This window comes from Tachysurus vachellii, chromosome 2 (assembly GCF_030014155.1).
Source record: "Tachysurus vachellii isolate PV-2020 chromosome 2, HZAU_Pvac_v1, whole genome shotgun sequence".
NCBI lineage: Eukaryota > Metazoa > Chordata > Actinopteri > Siluriformes > Bagridae > Tachysurus > Tachysurus vachellii.
The window spans coordinates 16,025,067-16,046,854 of NC_083461.1; the positions used below are offsets into that span (position 1 = coordinate 16,025,067).

General features: G+C 37.1%; 1 protein-coding gene across 1 annotated transcript; it reads right to left on the reverse strand.

Annotated features, from left to right (window-relative positions):
• Positions 1-2,378: 2,378 nt before the first annotated feature.
• On the reverse strand, positions 2,379-18,037 carry shisa8b (shisa family member 8b). The gene is made up of 4 exons (XM_060859448.1): positions 17,415-18,037; positions 11,694-11,815; positions 4,862-4,975; positions 2,379-2,854 (listed from the first exon to the last, which is right to left on the reverse strand). The coding sequence occupies exons 1-4, from the start codon at positions 17,966-17,968 to the stop codon at positions 2,379-2,381; spliced, it is 1,266 nt and encodes a 421-aa protein (XP_060715431.1). The 5' UTR covers positions 17,969-18,037.
• Between the last annotated feature and the right edge of the window lie 3,751 nt (positions 18,038-21,788).

Below are 21,788 nucleotides of genomic sequence, written 5' to 3' on the forward strand. Positions count from 1 at the left end.
TCTACAAGAGCACTTACCTCTGTGTAAAAAGGCTGTGTTGTGGAGGATGAGAGATTTTAAATTTTGCTCATTTAAACAGCATTGTGTAATGGGGACATGGAAATCTGTGTACTAGCATACTAGCACAATCTCAGACACTTAAAATAATAAATCACAAATACTGTTTAGTACAGCAGTGTGTGGTATAGTATGTAACCTTAGTTCAGTTTTTGAAAGGAGTATTTCAGAGATATTAATAAATTTGAAACGGGTTATACTGAATCATTTTATTCAGAAAATGTCCATGTTACGCAATGTACAAATAAGTGACTCATAATTTTTAATACTTTTTACTTAGTTCACATTCTGCTCAGAAATGCTCAGGTTGCTATATTCTACACTATGAGTAACTGTAGTATTTAGGCATGTATAGAGGGATTAGGCAGAGATCTGACCTTTTAAGAGCAAAATTGATTTTGTTACACGATTCACTACTGTGTGGTGCCCTTCTTTTGACATTTTCACACCAATTACTAAACTTTACCAGAAATCCACACTGGAGTCTGTCTTTGTTTTTGTGGCATCACAAACATTTTCAGCTTCTATAATTTATAATTGTCATGGCAGTACTGTTTACTAAGATTTCCGTGAAAATATTGTACATCTATACATTACTACTTTGGCTAAATAGGGTTGCATACAAGGTTTTTACTTTTAATTGTTCTGAAAAGCCCTTTTAAATCAAAAGGTAATTTTATATATAATGGTATATACATAACAGGTACATTTACAAATTTTACAGATACTTTTATAGGACAAGTGGTTCTTCGATGGTTCATTTGGGGATCACTTGATAAATAAGGGTTTTTTCTTCTAAAATGGGATCTACTTGGAATCCTTTTCTGACAGGGAAACACTCCATCGTAGGATTCTAAATACAAAACATTACGGCTTCCCCCAAATGGACAACCAAAGGTTTTACATTTTCTAAAAATGTACAGTGCAACACAATACATTAGTGCATGTACACACATCGCTTACAAAGTTGGTTTATAAATGTAGCATAATCTGTAATGCAAATGTTCTCACAAATACAAATGGTCATGTGTAGAATAATAAAATGTAAGTTTAAGCTTTTAAGAAAAACTGCACAAATGTGATGGTCACAGAGTTAGGAGGTCTGAGCAAATAGCAATACTGGAAATTACCGGAAGCACTTTATATAAATTCTATAACCTGAATGCTACAAACATTTTATAAATTCTATAACGTTAATCTTTATCTATCTCTTTAGCAGTCTCTCCCTAGATTTCAGGTTCATCTTAAGAGATTCTTGTCCACCACAACAAGTGATTTAGTGTTGGTTTAGGGCAGACAGATGCACATGATCTACAAATCCCAGTAATAAACTGTTGATATAAAAGTTGAAATGGTGAGATTTAACACTGCAACTGCTCACCATTTCACCTTTGCATAAATTAATGTAGTTAATAATGGAGCAACATAATTCCATCATTCAAGTCCTTGCAAACTGAAATCACAGTTGCCAGATGTCTGAAGACATCTCAAAGCTAAAGTGTCATAAGCATAAGGGAAAGAGATCTTACAGTTCCAGCTTATTGCTCTGGATCTCAACAAATGGAAATTGTAATTGGAGATGTCTTCCCTTGCTGAGAGCTGGATGTGTGATAATAGTTCAGGATCATGCGACCCTGCATCACAGTGGGTTCTCAGATGCTCCAGACTCCCATAAGGGGGGGCTGAGATATAACTCTGAGAAAGGAAATGAACAGGCTACTGACTACTCTTGTATTCAATTAAGGTATGAATATAAAGTAACATGCATGATCTATAATTCTGTAACCTGCTGACTGTTTCAGCACTGCGTCATTTACTGACTACTTGACCCAAGAATATATATATGTATATATATATATATATATATATATATATATATATATATATACACACACACATATATATATATATATATATATATATATATATAAAATAATATATATAAAATCATTATAAGACCCACAGTGAATGTGTCCCTCTAGCCATCCTCAATTTTTGCATCCCAGGCCTCTTACATACCTCTGTGAAAGAGTTCAGATTGATGCCTACTTTTGCTTAGTGCTGGCTTCTGCCTGAGTTTAGTTGATCAGATAAATTGTATCAACATATGGAGCTTTTCCCAATAATACATTTCCAAAACTCCTAGTGCTGTGTTTGTGGGACATTGTGAGGACCACAAACACAAAGAGGACCAGAGGACATAGACTGAACTATTCAGACTATGACAACACAATGGAAAGCTAAAGGTATGGAAAGAGAGCTATATCAAAGTTGTGTGTGTGTGTGTGTGTGTGTGAATAAAATGAAACCTCTGAGGACTCTTAAACAGTGACTTCAGTTTTGCTGTTGGTTTGAAATTTCTTGTGTTTTTGAGGATAGGGTGAGGATCCTTCATAGGACATGGGCTGTGAGAAAAGCTCAGGAAGCTTCTCTGTGCTGTATTGCCTTCTATTAACGTATGTCTGCCGGCGACCAGGATGTCCAGGGTGTGAGGTCTGCCGATGGACATGGCGGGGTGCAGAGTCACATACTGTGAAGCTTGAGCTAAGGTGTGAGGGATTAGCGATGGTCTTTCGAAAGCAGCTCCTCTCAAGTTGCCTGGTTGGGATGGAAATGGAAAGAGCAGAGTGGACATCATGGGACGGTACAGCTTCATGCATGTAGGGCTTGTCTTGATGAAAATAGGACTTGTCTTTTTGCTGTGCTGGGATGGGTTGAAATGGTGCAGAAAGAGTTTGGTATTGAGAGAAGTCCATGAGAGGATAACTCTTATAGTAACCTCTGCTGGCTGTGTCTGCTATAAGAAACAAAGAGAAAGGGAGAGAGAAGTGTGTTAAGAGAAATGGCCACACTAATAATTGACAGAAAGTTCCTTGAGATTTTAAATGAAATGATTACCCTCATAAATTGCCAATTAAGCCCCTATGTTTAGGTGTAATATGGCCTTGAGCCAGAGATACAAATAAAAATGAACACAAACACATAGAACAGTGATGTCATTTAAGATTAGTGCATCAGTGCATTAAGGTCATTTCTCAGACACAAATTACCTCTCTCTAGAGTTGACCTGGAAACTGCTCTTTGTCTCAAGTCATTATGTTCTCAGTTTTTATTTGTTTGATTTTTCACTGTTAGGCCAGAAGTTTGCACGTGCCCATAGATTGACTCATGGTACTGAAAACTTGTAAATCTAACAGCTTTCTCTATATCCACATATTATGAAAACAAATAATACACAAAACTTAGAGCAACTAATTATTTCTTCCCTATATACGGGAGGTGACACACTACACATGCTTATTTGTCTTAATTGAAAAATTGTGTTTACCAGCTATGACATAGGATATCCTGTTATACACTCCCTGAACACTTTATTAGGAACAACTGTACACACACATTTATGCAATTAGCTAATCAGCCAATTTTATGGCAGCAGTGCAGTTCAAAAAATCTATGTCTTCAAAAAATTCAGTCTATGTCCTCTGGTCCTCTTTGTGTTTGTGGTCCTCACAATGTCCCACAAACACAGCACTAGGAGTGCAGTTCAAAAAATCATGTAGATGCATAAGTGCTTGATGCATAAGATGCATAATTCCTGGGATTTTCACACAAAACAGTTTCTCGTGTTTACCAGTCTAGTGTCACTAATCCAGTGTGCAGCAGTTGTGCAGAGGGAAAAGCCTTGAATGGTCAACAGAGAATGGCCAGATTGGTTTGTGCTGAAATAAGGCTACAGTAATTCAGATCATTTCTCTGTACAGAAAGGCATCTTTAATGCACAAACTGCCAAACCTTGAGATGGATGGGTTACAAAAAAATCAAACTAGCTTTCGCTTCTGTCAGCCATGAACAGATAGCTGAGGCTGTAGTGGGCACAGGTGCACCAAAACCAGGCAGCTGGTCAGATGGATCTCTTTGCACACAGATGCTCTGTACAGCCAACAGAATCCATAGACCCAACTTGCTTTGTGTCAGCAGTCCAATCTGGTTGGCGGTAGCGTAATGGTGTGGGGAATGTTTTCTTGATACTCTTTGAGCCTGTTAATATCAATCAATAATTTTTGTCAGTATTCATCAGTATTCTTTCTGACTGTGTGCATCATGGCACCATGTCACAAAAGTCGTCTCAAATTGGTTTCATGAACATGACAATAAGGTCAGTGTTCTTCAGTGGTCTTCCAGGTTAAAAGATCTAAATCAAGCAGAATACTTTTAAGTTGTAGTAGAAAGAGATTCACAGCATGAAAGTGCACTTGAAAAACCTGCAGGGATTGCATAACACAGTTTCTGCAGATTTTTCATTACAAGAAGAATATTTCCAACATCTTGTGGAGGCTGTTTTTAGAGCAAAGGAAGGCATTATCCAGGATTAATGCAGTGTTCAGTGAGTGTATTAAAGTGTTCAGTGAGTGTAGCTCTCTGGTTGATTTTGTGTCTTGGTGTAGTCTTGATTTGACGATGGTTATCAGCATAATCTTATAAGACCATACTGAGCAGGATATAATAAATTCCATCCTATGTCTCAGGAGTTTTAGTCTGTTTTTATAAATTGGAACCTGTATCCAGTAACTGTATAAGCCCCAAGTTTTGGTGATACATCTGACACAAATACAGCTTGAAACAAAAAAAATCTATGAAGGGGTTTATATAATTCTGTGTTGATAGAATATGTTAAATCAAATGAATAAATTATAATTGAACTGCATGATAACCATCAAAGAAATTTGATTAAAATGAAAATAGCTCAGAAGCTGTGGTTCTAGTAGTCCCTTGACTGACAGACCATCTTCATTCAGTCTCTTACCAACAGCCTTCAGTGAGGAATACTTATGTGTAAGGCCAGGTAGACTGTTGTTGCTTTGTGGATGAGATTGTCCAACCTTTGGACTGAATGCTGTGTTGCTGAGGTGATATTGCTCTAGAACAGGAGAAAGCAAGAACAAATGAGCAGCTTTAAAAAGAAATTATATAATTAATTCATCCAATGGTTAGTGAAATTGATTATTTGTTCATTCAGTGTTGCAGACAAAAGACGTTTTTTGTGCTCTGATACTCTTGTGTTTTACTGTATTTATTTTTTTTACAGTAAGATTGAAAATAGTGATCAAAGCTGTTTTATTTCAATCCTCCTAATAGGCTGAATAAAAGCCAGAAGCAGTGACAACCACCGGGACCCCATTTAAGACCAAGCCAAGACCTTCCAACTAACTCATACCATTATCATTCTGCAAAGATTTTTCTTTTATCTTAACACCTCATACATACAGCAACTGTACAAAAGACTTTATTAATTGAGTCTTAGATGTTTATTTTATGATGTATTTTGGGTCAGGGATTAGCTTCAAAAACAAACACGTTGTGACAAAGTCTCAAGAAAAACTGCAGCAGGTACCTAAGATGCTGCTTAGTACAACTCTCCAGCCATTTTCATTATAAAATTGCACAAAGTGTACCTGAGATTACTGATGCATTTTAATATTATCTTTGTTTAGTTCTGCTTACTGCTATTTATAGTATTTTTGTGGGGAAAAACCCTTTAATGTAATTATTTTCGATTCTATATTAAATCATTGCAGCATTTCTTTACATGTGTCTAAGACTTTCCTATAGCATTGATTTCAGACCTCATGTACGCTGTGGAAATATCTGCATAACAGTCTGTGGCTGTGGTCGGAGCTACGGTTCAATTTCAATTCAATTTATTTGTATAGCGCTTTTAACAATTCACATTGTCTCAAATCAGCTTTACAGAAGTATAGAAACAGAGTAAAGTACTAAAAGTACTTTATTCTGTATTATGAAAGTACAGAATAAAAAAAAATAAAAGTTTAAAATTAAGTTGCTATATATCTCTAACATCTATCCCTAATGAGCAAGCTGGAGGTACCATGTCTTCCAGGTGATCTACTCCCTACCCTCTTGCGCAGCTAGTTTAAGTGTCCTTTTTGGAACTCTGTGGCTACTAACTTGATTGCTTTGTGACAATCACCCAAATCTGCATCTATCAATCCCTCTGTGACTTATGAGTTGATTAAAGCCTCAATCCTGGCAGTGGGTTACCTAGTCTAGGACACAGGGTTGCACTGTGTGTGCCACAGTCTGTGGTGCTGGACATGTGAATATCAACCTTGTGAAATCTACTCTGTGTGCTTGGGTTGCAAGGAAACCCTGGAGACCAGAGAGTTTCAGATGCTAGAAAAGCTAAATAGACTGGCCAGGTACAGTAGCACCTTCAAATCACCACAGACTGGCTCATTAACTCAGAAACCACATAAATTCTGAGGGCTTTGCACATGTAGAGTCATGTTATTAGACCTGTAGCAGGCACTTAAGTTCACTCCATTTACCACTTATTAACAAGTTCAAATTTGGATTTTAACCCCACTGTAAAGCAGGGGTTTGAACCAACAGTGCCTTACAAGGACAGGCATTCCAAACGTCTATATGTCAGTCATGATATGTATTCACATGGTCATGTCACTTCAGTCTGAGGTCTAAAATAATATATGTCTAATTTCAAAAGTTTTGTGGGGTTTCATTATGTGGGGGGCACGGTGGCTTAGTGGTTAGCACGTTCGCCTCAAATCTCCAGGGTTGGGGGTTCGATTCCCGCTTCCGCCTTGTGTGTGTGGAGTTTGCATGTTCTCCCTGTGCCTCGGGGGTTTCCTCCGGGTACTCCGGTTTCCTCCCCCGGTCCAAAGACACGCATGGTAGGTTGATTGGCATCTCTGGAAAATTGTCCGTAGTGTGTGATTGCGTGAGTGAATGAGAGTGTGTGTGTGCCCTGCGATGGGTTGCCACTCCATCCAGGGTGTATCCTGCCTTGATGCCCGATGACGCCTGAGATAGGCACAGGCTCCCTGTGACCCGAGAAGTTCGGATAAGCGGTAGAAAATGAATGAATGAATGAATGAAGTCATTATGTGATTACAAAAGCAAGTATTGCTCTGAGTAATGTAGCACAATCTTTATCCATGTTGTTTTATTTTATTATTTTGACATAATCAAAATATTTTGTGTCGAGCTCTACTAGACAATATAGGCTAACTTCACTACAACTTATTATGTAGTCCTGTCTTGCACAGTATTTTGCAATATTATCACACACATCAGAATGGTCTTTAACCCCAACTATATTAAGTCAGTGGTGATTCTGTGGAAAAGGTTGCCAAATGTCTATGCACAGATAGTAGTTGAATACTTACATAGTGAATCAAATGTTAGTTGTATCTAATAAATTGGACAGCAAGTGTATGTATTACAAGTAGGTTCGTCATGATCAGTATATCAATAAATTTGTTGTTATAGACCAGAGCATAATTTATTTTTGTCTTACTGTAATTTGTGATATTTAAATTACGCCCTTTTTGTGGGTTTGCACAGATCTAGGTTGTGCTAAAGTTTTCTACTGGGTACGTTTTTAGTTCAGCACCATCTCTAAATGAGGACACAACAGCCTTACAGACCATACTAAAACATCACTGAGGAGAACACTGAACCATTTGAATAGCCTTTCTGAATAAACAAATGTGTACTTGTGGTCTTGTCTACCCATATGTTTATAACAATAGTAATAAAATGTGTGTGTAGGTTTAGATTAGAATTTTGTGCTACTATTGCAAACTGTTACTCTAAAAACTGCACAAACACTGGGGACAAGTTTAAATCTGTCACTTTTGCTGGTTTGAGGCATATTTGTGCCGTTTTGCTCTGCTTTCCTGCCGTGTCATATATTGACACAAAAATGTGGCACAGTCCACACTGAGAGCCCAGGCCCAGGCTGAATGGCCTACTTCCACACTTGGCTGGTAACATGGACAGGCCACTGATTCAATTAGTGAATGTTGGCTTCTTTTTTCCTTTGTTTTCCATTGATCATTAGTCATGTCTCATTAAACATAGCACAGTGTGTTGAGCTACGATCAATGTGCACAATGCTTTTTCAGGGTTAACCTGCATCATATATTCAGAGACTTATTCTACCACTTCCTGTTGATGGCAAAAAAGAGATTATTTATCTTCTAACGGAAGGTTTACTAAAACCACAAGCACATTCTTTGATGCATCCAACATATTATCTACTTATTATTTCAACAGGCATTATGAAAACAGCACAGCAAAATTGTGCCACAAATATGAGTTTAAACTGAATTGAATTTTATGCCGTTAGAAATAAAATTTCTTTACAACTAAAGAACATTCTAAACAATTAGAGCTATAGCTGTTCTGAGCCTTCTTATTAGGTGCACGCAAGACATATTTAATGTTTGTATCGTTTTACTCCATAATTTTTATATTAGGCAATTTACTAAATTAATCCATAGACAATGTGTATGTATATAGATGAATGAAACTCTTTATGAAACCTAATTTTGTTTTATATACTGCAGAATACTACAAACGTTGTAGTAGAAATCCATGCTTGAGCTCAGTAGCTGTAGCACTACCACCATCCATGTTTGTTGTTGCCTCTCTGTACCAGCCCCCTCCAGTGCTTGATAATGATGTAGGGTAAAAGTAAGGGTTAATGGTTTGGGGGGCTGTCAGACCAAAGTATGTCTCAGGAGCTGAGCCTTTTTCAACCCTACTTACTTCCATCAAGCTGCATCTAAGTAAATTTATGATTGTGTTATACAAAAACTAAAAATGTTCTTATACTCCAGGTAGGTTAATGTTTGCTTTTTGTCTCATGTCCCCCTTTTGAATTTTTATAATACAAAATGTATTGTTATCATTCTTATTCTTATTAACACATGCATGCACCCACATATACACATATCACATGTAAGCACATACAGGATTAAGTGCTTATAAGCTTATAAGGCAAATATTCAGCCAGTATTTCTTAGGGTTTAAATGTAAACTGAGCAGGACATTTTGTGTGTGCAGCAGAGATATGGAACTGAGAGACATGGGGTGTGTGTGCGTGTGCATGTGTGCGCATGCACGTGTGTGCTTGTGTGTGTGTGTGTGTGTGTGTGTGCATGTGTGTGTGTGTGCATGCACTATTGTGCATGATCACAGCCCTGCAGCTCTCCGACCCATTTGACATGGTCTTTATAGCACACTTACAGGACCTCTGTGTACCAGACAGACTGAGATGAGGAAACATATGTGCATGTGTGCACCAGACCACCCCACATGTATGGATCATGGATGCTTCACATATGTGCGCATTTATAAACATAAACATGAACATCAAGATTTCATTTTAAACACTCGTTTTGTCTCATTTTAAAAATGCAATTGATGAGTAGATTATTCTTGTTCGAGTTTTTTAATTATTCATACACTAAGGCAGACTGTCATAAGATTTTCAAGAACATGCTTGCCTAGATAATTTCCAGGGCAAATTCTTTGTGTACTGATCACTGCATAAGCCCAGACTGTGTGCATGTACCAGCTCCTAATGAAACTGAGAGAGAATAAATACCTATCGATTAACATCTACATGTTTAGTATTTCCATATTACCTCAAATGTAGAATATATGGCTAAAAGTATGTGGACACCTGACCATCACCCCTACACACACCATCTCATATGAGAGTGTTCTCCAAACTTTTGCCACATAGTTGGAAGCACATGATTGTGTAGAATGTCCTTGTATGCTGTTGCATTATAGTTTTTCCTCACTGGAACTAAACAGCTCAAACATGTTCCGGAAAACAATTCCCCTGTGTAAAAAGTGACTCTTTAAAGGCATGGATGGACAAGGATGGCATAAAAGAACTTGTGTGGTCTGCACCTGAACCCCACGCAACATCTCTGGGATGAACTGCAACACCGAATGTGTAAAGCCTCCTCACCTGACATCAGTGCCTGATCTCACTAATGCTTCTCTGGCTGAATGAGCAAATCCCCACAGCCACACTCCAAAACCTAGTAGAAAGCCTTCACAGAAGAGTTAAAGGGGCACTAAATCTGCAATGATACTTCCATTTACATTATTCCTCTACAATCCTACAGTATGTGGTGTTTGAATCTTTTCCTCATGCTGAGGAAAGTGAACTGGGAGAAAGAGACATACTGTAACTAAGCTTTGAAATGATTGCTTATTTTCTGTGGAGAGCGCGGTAGAGTTAGGAGGGGGGGGATTGGGAGGAAGGAGCACAGAAAAGAAGAACATGGCTAAAGTAGAACATTGAGGGATGAAAGAAAGTTTACATGGCAGGGAAGATGAAATGGGGCCAACTGAAAAAGGACAAAGAAGGAAAGGGGCTCCTGAAACAGTGGAAATTTATAAATGATATGTTAGTGGCAGAATTTGCAGAAATTTCTAGAAACAAAAAAATCAATCATTTGAAAAAAAATATATATATTGATAGTGTAGGATTTTTGATTTATTTAATTGTAACATAAAAAGACTTCAAGTTTTCAGTCAAGAGCAGCCACAATTGAAAGCAGATATTATTATCATTATTATTATTATTATTATTATTATTATTATTATTATTATTATTATTATTATGTGTGATTAAAAGGCTTATAATTTAATTTGACAAAATCATCATCAAAGACGATGTGAGCTGTTCTTTCTAGTGAAATAACAATATTGCCATCTAGGTCATCTTACCAGGTCATGTCTCTTTATAAAGACCTAGACATTATATAACCTGCAGGTTCTCTCCAACATGTCCAGTGCATATGAGGCAGTGTTGAAGCCTGCTATTTCCATAATTTCTCATTTTTAACCCTTGCTGATTATTGCCTTCATAGAGGGATGTCAGACTTTGTGAATCCTCCTGGTACCTGTTAATTCCCCTGAATAAGCTTTTTAAAATCCATGTGACAACAGTAGTGCTGCTTCTTGATCTTAAAGCCATTACAGGAGGAAACTTGAGGATATGCAGGAGGTGTGTACAGTCATACACAAGTTAAACCTCTGAGCACTGGAAAGCCAAGCTTTAATCCTTGCCATAATGAGGACAGAATAGTGTGCCTCTTAAGCACACTTGCCAGCATTAATCCCACATCAAGACTGTTGGTCTTCCATTTGCAATTCCACCTAGTGCCACTTTCAGAAGCTCTGTTGAATGTGATTTTACATGTGGATGAGTAAGAAAGGAGGTTTATTTAGGTTAGTAGGTGGAAGGTATGCTAATTTGATGCAAGGAAGAGGGGATGGGAGGAGCACTAGGGGTGAAATCATACCTCAAGAACATACATGTGTGTAAAAGGTTAAAAAGCACAAGCTTCTTGCACAATTCTGTCAATTTTTTTGTATTTTGTATTTTTTGTATTTGCATTTTAAGCAATGGACAGTGTCACAAAGCAGAGCATTTTAAAAAATAAACATGTTTTTAAAAAGCATCACCATCCAGCAGGAAAAATCAAGAGCTTAATTTTCTACACTTGACTTTTTCCTTGCCTTCTGCACTGCTCAAAGACCTACACCTAATCCTGACTATTGACACAACGTATAGTCCATAACATACACATATGCATCCATGTCAAGTTTACTGATGAAAAGGTCACATGACGTGATGTATTGAGGCATATATCCAATTGTCTACAACAAGTCAAAATTATACTATGAGACTTTTGGAAACTCTTTCAACCACATGTCTCTGGACTTTTGACATTGTTGCCATAAACACATATGGTTGTGGGGACAGAAGAGCCTCAGCATCTTACCACTGCAGCTGCGTAACATCCGAGCTGAAATGCCATTGACCCCAATGTTGCTGTTGCTGCTAATGGTCACATCTCCAGGGCTCACATCCCCACCTGGCTGTTTCAGCAGCTCCTGCAGAGTCCTGCACAGCAAAGATGGAAACACTCTTTAAGACATAGGGTTCTTTGAGAATTAGGTTTTTCAGTATTATAGGTTTTTATGTCCAAAATAGCATTTGTGAAATGGACATTTCTATTTCATATATTAATAACTTATGTATATGTATATAAAATATAAGCCAGCATCACACTGATATCACCAAACCAACATTTGTTTTTCATTTTGATGCTTCTCTAGGCTTGTACTGTAGTTTCATTCAGTTGTTTCTTTTGGCAGGAGGTTCTCCCTTTAGTCTCCTCCTCAGGTGGTGAAATGCTGCTCAGTTGGGTTTAGGTCTGGTGATGGATTTGGTCTGTCTAAAATCTTTCACCTTTTTCCCCTGATGAAGTCCTTTCTTATGTTGGTTGTGTATTTTGGGCACATGTTGAAGTTCCTCCCAATTAGATTGGAGGCATATCTCTGTACATAGACAGAATGTTTTGTAGACTTCTAAATTCATTTAGTTAACTCACCATCATGATTTACACAATCAGTAACGATTAGTGAAGCAGCCATGCAAGCCCAAGCTATGACAATACTTCAGCTATGTTTGAATGATAAGCCCATATGTTTTGGATCACTTTCTTTCTCCACACTTCGGCCATTCAGTCATGCAGCATATATCAAAAAATAAAAGATTTGGCTTTGCTGTTGCAATATTTTGGAGGGGACTGTATGCTCTTTCAAACAAAAAGAGTGGCACAGATATCTAAATCCTTACTCTTGAGTAAGTCAAGAACAATGCTGGGTCGAAAACCCAGTCCTAAAACATGCATATGTAAAATATTTGATACTATTTCCTCTGGCACTGCTACATGCACGTGCCTTTCCAGTGAGTACCCATGTATAACACGCCTTCTGGCTGGCATAAGACCATGATGAGATCTAATGTGACTGCAGAGCAAAAGTGTGCTCCCCTACTCCAAAAAAACGCCAATTGTAGTAGAGCAGTGAGGCACAAAATAAGGACAACAACATATCAGATGTGGCGTAATAGAAGAACAACGCACTGCAATGATCTCACTTAAATGATGAAGCATGTTTCAGAAATGACAGAGAGGGCAGAAAAGGGAAAAGCATGGTGATATTTTATGTTCAGGTCAGCCAGTGTGTTAATCTAGTAAGTTGTCACAATTTCAGCAAATCCTTCGGTTATAGACAGGAAAGCTGACAAATAATGTCACATATTATCTGTCACAGATCTCATTTGGAAGCTGATATTTATTAAGCTGATTTGGAAGCTGATTTATGAAAATACAAAAGGTTTGGAGGCTTAACTTTCACCACTGTATAGTGTGCAGGGTTTTTACTTTAATTGCTTTATATGCTGTTTGTAAGACAAGGGGAAGATGAGCAATATTGTTAGTGGGTCCGTTAGAACAATTGTATGTATAATCATTTCCTTAGTTTTTAAGGTTTAATTGGATCAGTTGAAGCTGTTACTCCACTCTTATTCTTAAATTGCTCAGATCAGTAATTTCTGTGTCTCTGAACAAAAGCTCTAGTGGGTGAGAAGCTCAGATATATAAACAGATATATAAACTAGAAATGTCTAAACGATTATAAATTATGTATAAGATTTTTTCTTTGGGTCTATTTCCATCTCACCCACCCCACATTATTTTTCTTGCCCTTCTCTGGATATAACCCTTAGCTATCTTTCAATACTCTCAGTTTCTAACAGTTTTTATTTGTTTGTGTGATTTACAGCTTCTTCAGAAATTATTATTGTCAATAATTAACTTACTGTCATAGTTGATGCAAATAAAAAAAAAAACTTTTTTTTGTCTTTTGTCTTGCCCTGTTTGCACCAGGTTGCACAGTCTCATTTCACTGTGTACTGCATCAGATATATAGTTGAAATGACAATAAAAGCTTCTTGACTTGAATTGACTTGACTTGAAATCAACACTACTGAAAGTAATTATTACAAATTATTAGTGCTATAAATAAAAATCATTATGATGTTTATCATTTTTTCCAACTGAACCTTGTTGTGCATGCAACATTCAACTGTTCTCTCCAGAGAGATTTGTACACACATTTTACTGTTAAATGCATGATTGCATATTTCACTAGAAACAATAGCATCTTAATTAAGGCTTGTAAATTTTCTGATTGATACATGAATGAACATGATACTAATTGGGACTAATTATACAGTATAGCAGTAGAGAGCAGAAGTAGCAATCACAATCTTAATTTTGCGTCTCATCTGGGTGAACAATTATGTATAAAAGGAATCATGTATCAAAGTAAGGAATACACTTGTTCTGGGTCTCTTGGGTTAAAAAATATGATGTGGAATTAACCTTCAACATATTTACTTAGACGGTTCTAGTGTTAACATATAGTCAATGTGGTCTGCTTTGACTTTCTATTCATATGTTTAAACTCTCAAATGCCCAAATACCTCTGTCCCACTATGTCAAATCTGTCCAGCAGAGCATGAGCATATCTGAAAAATCCTTTACCACCATTCTTTACACATCCTTGTAACAGCACTATCAAAAATGTCAACCTCCTTTGCACTCTCCCAGACTAATATACATAATCATAATATGAACAATTTAAAGACCACTCACCCGCATTGAAATCCATCTCACTGTCCATTAGAATACAAAATATTCGTATTACTCTGTGACATGGCTTTTGTCTCATTAAGTTTCAATGACCCTCAAATGTGTAAGGTCAGTCCTAGAATTACAGACCATGAATAGCTTTCCATATACCATACCTCCCTATTCCAGATTTTGTAGTGTTATATCCTGGGAAAAAATAGACTTAATTAGCAGATTTACTTAATTACATACTTACTAATAAAAAATATAAAATTCACCACCATCCCTAGATTAGTTATCTTGCATCCAGAAATCAGAAATGGAATAATTAGCTGAATGGAGTGCACCTTTAGAATCTTAATATGCACCAGTTCATGGAATACCAGAAGTTGTTAAAGAACATCACTTAACAAAAAGGTAAATAAAAAAGCTGTCCACCACAAGTCAGTGAATGGGTAACAAGGGGATTAATCATAGAAGCAGCCAAAATGAAAAACGGTAGGTCTGAAGTATGTAACATCATTTGCAGATCATCTGTAACACAGCATACAAAATGAGACCAAAATGACCAAAAAGACCAAAGTGAACACCGATGCTGCTCGTCGACCTTGAGAACACCATCAATACCATGAAATATCTGCAACGTGATGCCACCAACTCCATGCTTCACTGTAGGGATAGATTTCAAAGAAGAAAATCTGTTCCAGTCTGCAAGAGACAACAGGACAATAACCCTACAGATACTAGAAAACTGGAGTAGTTCAAAAACGACAATCTAAATTTGTCAGAATGGCTCATTCTAACCCAGATCTCAATCTGTGTGTGGCGTGTGTTGAAAAATTGCTGTTCACCAGTGGTCTCAATGCAGTCTGACCAAGCTTACCAATTTTGCCAAATGGGCAAAAATCCAAAAATGCAAAGCTGAAACACATTCCAAAGGACAAAGCTGGTTCTACACAGTATTGACCCAGAGGGTTATACATATGCAACCATTTTTTAAATGTTTATTTTTTTTTTTTGTTAATTTATTTAATTAATATTTGAGTCACCAAAAAATTTTTCTTCAAACGTTTAACTACAAAATGTAAAAAAGTTCAAGAGAGGGTGACTTCCTATGCACTGTATAACAGAAACATTACAAGACTGTGGACATTATTTGAATCTATAGAGTTAATGTGCACTGTGTCCATTAATCATGATCATTAAATAGAGCAGACTTTACTGTGTCTGTTTCCGGGCTCCCTTAGGCTACACTGAAAAAAGGGTCAGGTGTAAAGCCATGCAGAATTTTAGAGGCATGAAAAATCCAAAACGTCATTGTACTAATGTGCAAGGTTTTGTCAGTGAACATGGACCACTGTATTGCCACGAGACTACTTATGGTGCCTGAGGAGGTTAAGAAAGGGGCATGGTTAGGCAGGGGGCCAGAAGGATGAAAATGTCAATGCTCACCCACCATGATTCAGCCAAGCAGGAGACGTTAGACTTTCCAAATCAGAGAGACAGATACACCTCTAAACACCTGAACCCTCAGTCACACACACACATTGTAGAGCTGAGACAGCCATGTCCATATATGTCAAATGTATTTGGAAAAGCAATTGGAAGGGTCTTATAGATGACATACATTTCCTTAACTTTTGAAATGCTATTATTGTAGTAGATGTCACCTAATTGCTTATATTAGTCTATAACACCTCAACTTTTTATGCTGAAATTCCCCCTTCCATAAAATCACACAAGGAAGCAATATTTGCATGGTGAGTAGTTGATAGGGAGATAGCATAGGAATTGTGTTTTGTGTCTATAATAATATATATATATTGTTTAACTATATAACAAATGTGACTACATACTTAAAATGAATTAAACTTAAAAACCGTGTACATTGTTGGTTGGTTGTGTAGAAGCTACTAGGCTTATATAGAGCAGTGTGAGGATTTGTGACAAATCATGCACACAGAGTGGCAAACAAGCAAAGGGAGCAAAATCAAGAGTTTATTCTTCATGCAGTGTGTCAGCCTTAGAGAAGGAGCAGTAATTGTCATGTCAGTAATGCTCTGTTTTAGGGAGACATTAACTATAATAAGTACCAACTTTTAGTAAAATTTCTTTTTCACCACAAAATGTCACCTACTTTTAAAGGGCTTTTACATAATAAGCACAGCATTGTGAAGGCAAGGGAATAGCGTTGCACACTTGTGAATTGCTTTTTGTTTAAGATTCTTTACAGGTCATTTGATATTCAGAGAGTGTTTTTGAATATTCAGAAAAAGGACAAAAATGGTTTGAATTTGGCAAGGATTTGACTGGATGAGAGATATTTAGTAGGAACTGTGGTGTATAAGAGCATGTTCAATGACTCACAGCCCAAAAAAAATTAGCAAATGTAAGATAAACAATTCAGTGGTAAGGAGTCTGTTCTTGTAATCTATTATTAATTGTAATAATAATGAATAGCTAAAGAATTCACTTTATAAATTTTATCATTTTCTTGCAGATACCAGGTTAGTACAAAATCTGAATCCTTTATAGCAAATGTTTTTACTTTTCTGCTTCACTTTACTAAAAAGTGGGTGGCATCTTTTAAACCTTCATCAACTATATTATTTAAATGATGAGTCCGTGTGCAGGACAGATTGAGCTATTAGGGCTTATGAAAAAGTAAGTAATATTACAGAATGCCTCTAATAGTTTTACTAACAGAAGTTTTGGTGTATTATTCTGTAATTTTCATTGTGTTTTATAAATTTATTCTGACATTTCTTAATTTATAGCCGTGCTTTTTTACTTTAAATTTAAGAATAAAACAAACAGTATAATAAAACAAATGACTGGGCTCAACCACCTCACTGCAACTAAGTTATACTATAAGACAAATTAAGTTTTTTTTGTCTCCGCCCTCATTTCAAAGACACTGTGACAAATTCAGGAGTAGTGAAACCTTGATGTGAATAATATGCACTGTAGAATAATATCAGATAATGTGTTAATAAGCACTTACAAAGCTTTTAAACTCACCTTGAGCTGGTAACATCATTTTGTCCACCTCGCCTTCTCTCCAGACCCAACTTGGTGAAGATGCCTACCAAAACCATGATGGCCACCACACCACAGATTATGTAGACAATCATTTGCGTGCGGTCCCGCTCATGCTCTGAGTGCACCTCAGTGATAGTGGCCACAGGTTTACCTGTGTTGGCCCAAATTGGTGTATCGTAGTTGGAGCATGAAGTCTGGTCCAGACGTTGCTGACGGAACTGGCAGCAGAACCGGTAAAAGCAGGTACCACAGCAAAACAAGAAGATTCCGGCATTGCAATTAAATGGTGGGTCCCACTGGCCCATCACATCATAATACCCCTGGCAGCGGGTACCTGTGGGAGGGACTGTTTCGTCCACTGTTTCTCCTGCAGGTGAGCTAACTATTAGAGGTCCCCCTGATGTCATGGTGGGATCAGCTGTCCGATTGGTCAGCTGCATGTCCATCGCTGTGATCGCCTCATCCTGGGCCTCTGAGGCGCACCCAAGTAAAGCAGCCAGGACAACATGGAGTAGAAAAGATGGGCTAACCATGGTGCTCTAAATACTTATTAAGGTCTATAAGACTGCTCCAGTTTGATAGCAATTATTTTTCAAGCAAGCGTGAGCTTTGAAGAGAAAATTATTAAATTAACTTAAACTATAAAGATAGCTAATTAAGTAACTAACTAATTTACTGTTTATGTCTAGAACGAATACCAGTTTGTTAAGACATGCAAAAAATTACAAGTTGTACTGTAGAAGGTATGTACTGTAGAACATTTGTAAAAAATCAGACCAATAGAAATCATATTTTACCTCTGTCTTAATAGAGAAAAATATTAAAAACAGGAGATTTTCTGCTTTCTCTTGCTCCTGCTCCTTATCAGCCAATAAATTCCAGCATTGTACTAGGCAGTCTGGTCAAAAGAGCTGACCTGTACATCCAAGCAGCAGTTTCATTTCAGTTTTTGCTACTACAAATGAATAATCAGTTGTTCCTTTATGAGCTGTTTCTCCTTTTTTGCCTGAGGTAAGGAGTCCTAAAGAGTTCACGGCAGGTGTTTTTATAGCAATCCAACATACTCCTCTCAGAGCCCAGACTTAAAGTTCCGTAAAAAGCAACAGTTCAGGACTGAGATGAAATCCCTCCTCTCTGCTTGAACCCCTCTCTCAACTCTGAGAGTGAATGAGGGAGAAAGAGGGAGAGAGGGAGAGAGAGAGGGAGAGAGAGAGGGAGAGAGGGGGAGGGGATTATATTATCTACCCAGCTGCTGCTCACTAAAAAGTATGAGGAATGGATATAATATTATATTTATGGACATCACAATTTTAAAAATAGCTTTATGAAGCAGAACCCTATTTCTATTTTTACTGCCAGTATAATTGTGTATATTTGCGCTAAAGTAGTTTTAAGTGTGTGTAAGCAAGGGAAGAGGGATGAAAGGGGACAGAGAATTATAAGCAGCTGAGGTTGCATACTATAGTGTAGCATAGAGTGAATTTTCTTCTTCCCAAGCCTGTCACTGTAAACTGTCCTAAAGGTGCAGGATGGAGATAAACACATGACAGTTTAAATGCATGTGTGTGACTGCATGAATAAATCCAAGGTTTCAGTTCTCAAATCCTCTTCATGTATTTGCAAAATCCAGACCTGTCCAAGCCCTGTTACGGATGCCAGGAGTCCCCCGCCCACTGTCAATCAACAGTCTTAAAAATTCATAAATATTCTGTGGTTTAAAGGTATAAAAAGTGGAGGCTTGTGTTTAAAGGGCTACCATTTAATCCATAATGCCACTGGTAATGAACTAAGGGTACATACATGCAGCAGGCAAAGTTTGCCTGAATCCTAGCTTTTCTTAAAATGTGACACAGATTATTACTTGTATTGCTGTGTGAACACCCAAAAAAAACAATGTGTCTGACATTTTCAATTCTGATTTGGGGCACTTTCATATATGGTACTGAAATCCATTATGTGGCAATGTGATCTCTGTCTAAACTCGCAGATCTGTATTCATGCGACTTTTATGTCAATCCAACTCACCATTCGCCAAAATATCTTGCTAAAAGATACATTTGCAGAAGGAACAATGGAGGATAACATTGAAAGAGTTCAATTATGCTACCATAGTTATGCAACAGACTTAATAAATATTTGGGGTGATGTTGCTGCCTAAGCAAAATTAGATGGCATATTTTGCAATCGCCTAGTTGTTTTAAAGTCTCAAAAGAAATGGGTCGAATGCAGCTCTAGGAGAACCTGTGTTTCCAAAGGAAAGTTAAATAACAAAATGTAAAGAAACCAAGGATTTCACTAAAAGATCTGGCCATTGCCAGGACTTTTTACAGCAAGCCTGACTGCATCATTTGGCACCTTGCTTATTTGCACATTCAGGCCAGTTTAGGAGCGTGATGTCAGATATACTGTGGGCCTTAGTGAAAACATAATGGGAACAGCCTAAGTAAATCAGTTTTGGGAGACTTTTGCCTGCTGTGTTAATGTAGCCTTAATGGTTTATTGATTTCTTTACCAAAGCACAAGTCTACTGATTTCAATCTTATTTCTCAAATCTCCATTTTGCCTCTTGGTACTGCACCAAACCGCCAAGATCTCGTTCATCTCCACACAAACACTGCCTCTGCCTTTCTCTCTCACTCTCCCCTGAAACTCTCTTGTCAAACAGAACATACTTTAAACATTTAATATCCAAATCCTTTAATGTCTAACTCTGATTTAGAGGACATCCAGCTACAAAGAATTAGCTATGTAAAACAAAGTCTAGCTACTGTATGCAAAAAATTATATTAAAATCTAGCTAGATATAATAGAACTTATGACTCTTCTGTCATCATACATTCCTTTTTTCTTTTCCCTCTCACATCTTTTCCCCTTTGATTGTTGTGTGTGCAGAGGAAGCTGTCAGGTGGTGTGAAGCACAGTGCTATTTTCTGTCAGAGCATACAAGTGAGCAAGAATACTATGAACTATATAAAACAAATCTAGAAGATTAACAGGAAAGAATGATAAGGAATAACCAGTCAGGGACAATTAATAAATACAAAGAGAAATTTTAGAAGGTTCTGTAGTGGGGAAAAAATATTAACCCTATGTGTGCAATTGAGTGCATGCAAAATGTGAAGAATAATTTTCAGATTTGATGCACTTCACATTTTGATGCATGCATTAAGTGTTATAATACATCCATAACTAGATAATATCATCAGCTATGAGTTCACTTAAATTTTTCTATGATGTTGGCTTTTATTTTTATCAAAGGTCCAAGGTCCATCACCACTGAAACTATGAGAATGCTGGCATGAAACACTGCAAATTGAGAGTTGAAGTAACACAGTAGAGCAAACTACCCTACAATCAACAAAAGAAACAGACACACTGGTGGTGATCAGTAACTACCCTGTAAAAAATACATTAAAAAAATAATACAATCAGAATCAGGTTTATTGGCCAAGTGTGTCAACACACACAAGGAATTTGGTTCCAGCTGTTGGTGACTCTCAAAAGTACAGACATAAATAACACTATACATTTAGCTTGGACTATACAAGACAAAAACAGACAAGACAAGACAATACAGACTATACAAGACAATACAGACAATGTGAGACGATATAGAGAGTACGAGTATTAAATAGAAATACAGAGTATATTACAGGTCAGTAACTTAAATAAAGTTTGAGAGTGCATGGTAGTGAAAATAACGGTATTGTGCGTCAGGTATGATAAAGAGTTTACTTTAGAACTTTTGTACAATATAGAGCAGCAGTAGTGTGTGTAACATATACGGATGTTGTGATGACTGACAGTTCTGATAATGCAATACTTAAAGATATGAAACAGGGAATATGAAACAATTAAACAAAATACATATGATAAAAGGAAACAGAAACACGAGTTGTGTTATCTAAACTGACTGACAATGTATGTCATCTGCATAATTTATTACACTTGACCAAAAGCAAACAGGAATACCCAGGTAATACCCAAAAGCAAACAGGAATACCCATCCTGTATACTGGATATACATATTTATTGATGACACGATTTGTCCAGGAAGTCATTTGAATTTCTAAAAGATAGCAGTTAGTCTGATGGCTTTGTTTCCTGAGCTGTAAGTTCAAGTGGATTGTGATTGAGTTAATGCATATCATGTAGTCATGATGTACTCCCATTTCTTTGCAGGAGCTTCCTTGGATGTGAGATTGCATGGACAATTTACAGATGTAAGTTGTAAACTTTACTAGGGTAAAATTTGTACCGTTCCAAATTCCTAGCTATTTTATATCTGCAGATTGAAATTCAAATATAATTTTGCCTAAGCTTTTCAGATTACTTTGCCTTCATTTTATTTTT

Excerpts from the sequence above, each read along its gene's own strand:
- shisa8b (XM_060859448.1), bottom strand. The coding sequence starts at position 17,968 with ATGGTTAGCCCATCTTTTCTACTCCATGTTGTCCTGGCTGCTTTACTT. Across the intron at positions 11,816-17,414 it reads AATGATGTTACCAGCTCAAG|GACTCTGCAGGAGCTGCTGA; the intron begins GTGAGTTTAAAA and ends TTTGCTGTGCAG. Across the intron at positions 4,976-11,693 it reads GATGTTACGCAGCTGCAGTG|AGCAATATCACCTCAGCAAC; the intron begins GTAAGATGCTGA and ends CTCCTGTTCTAG.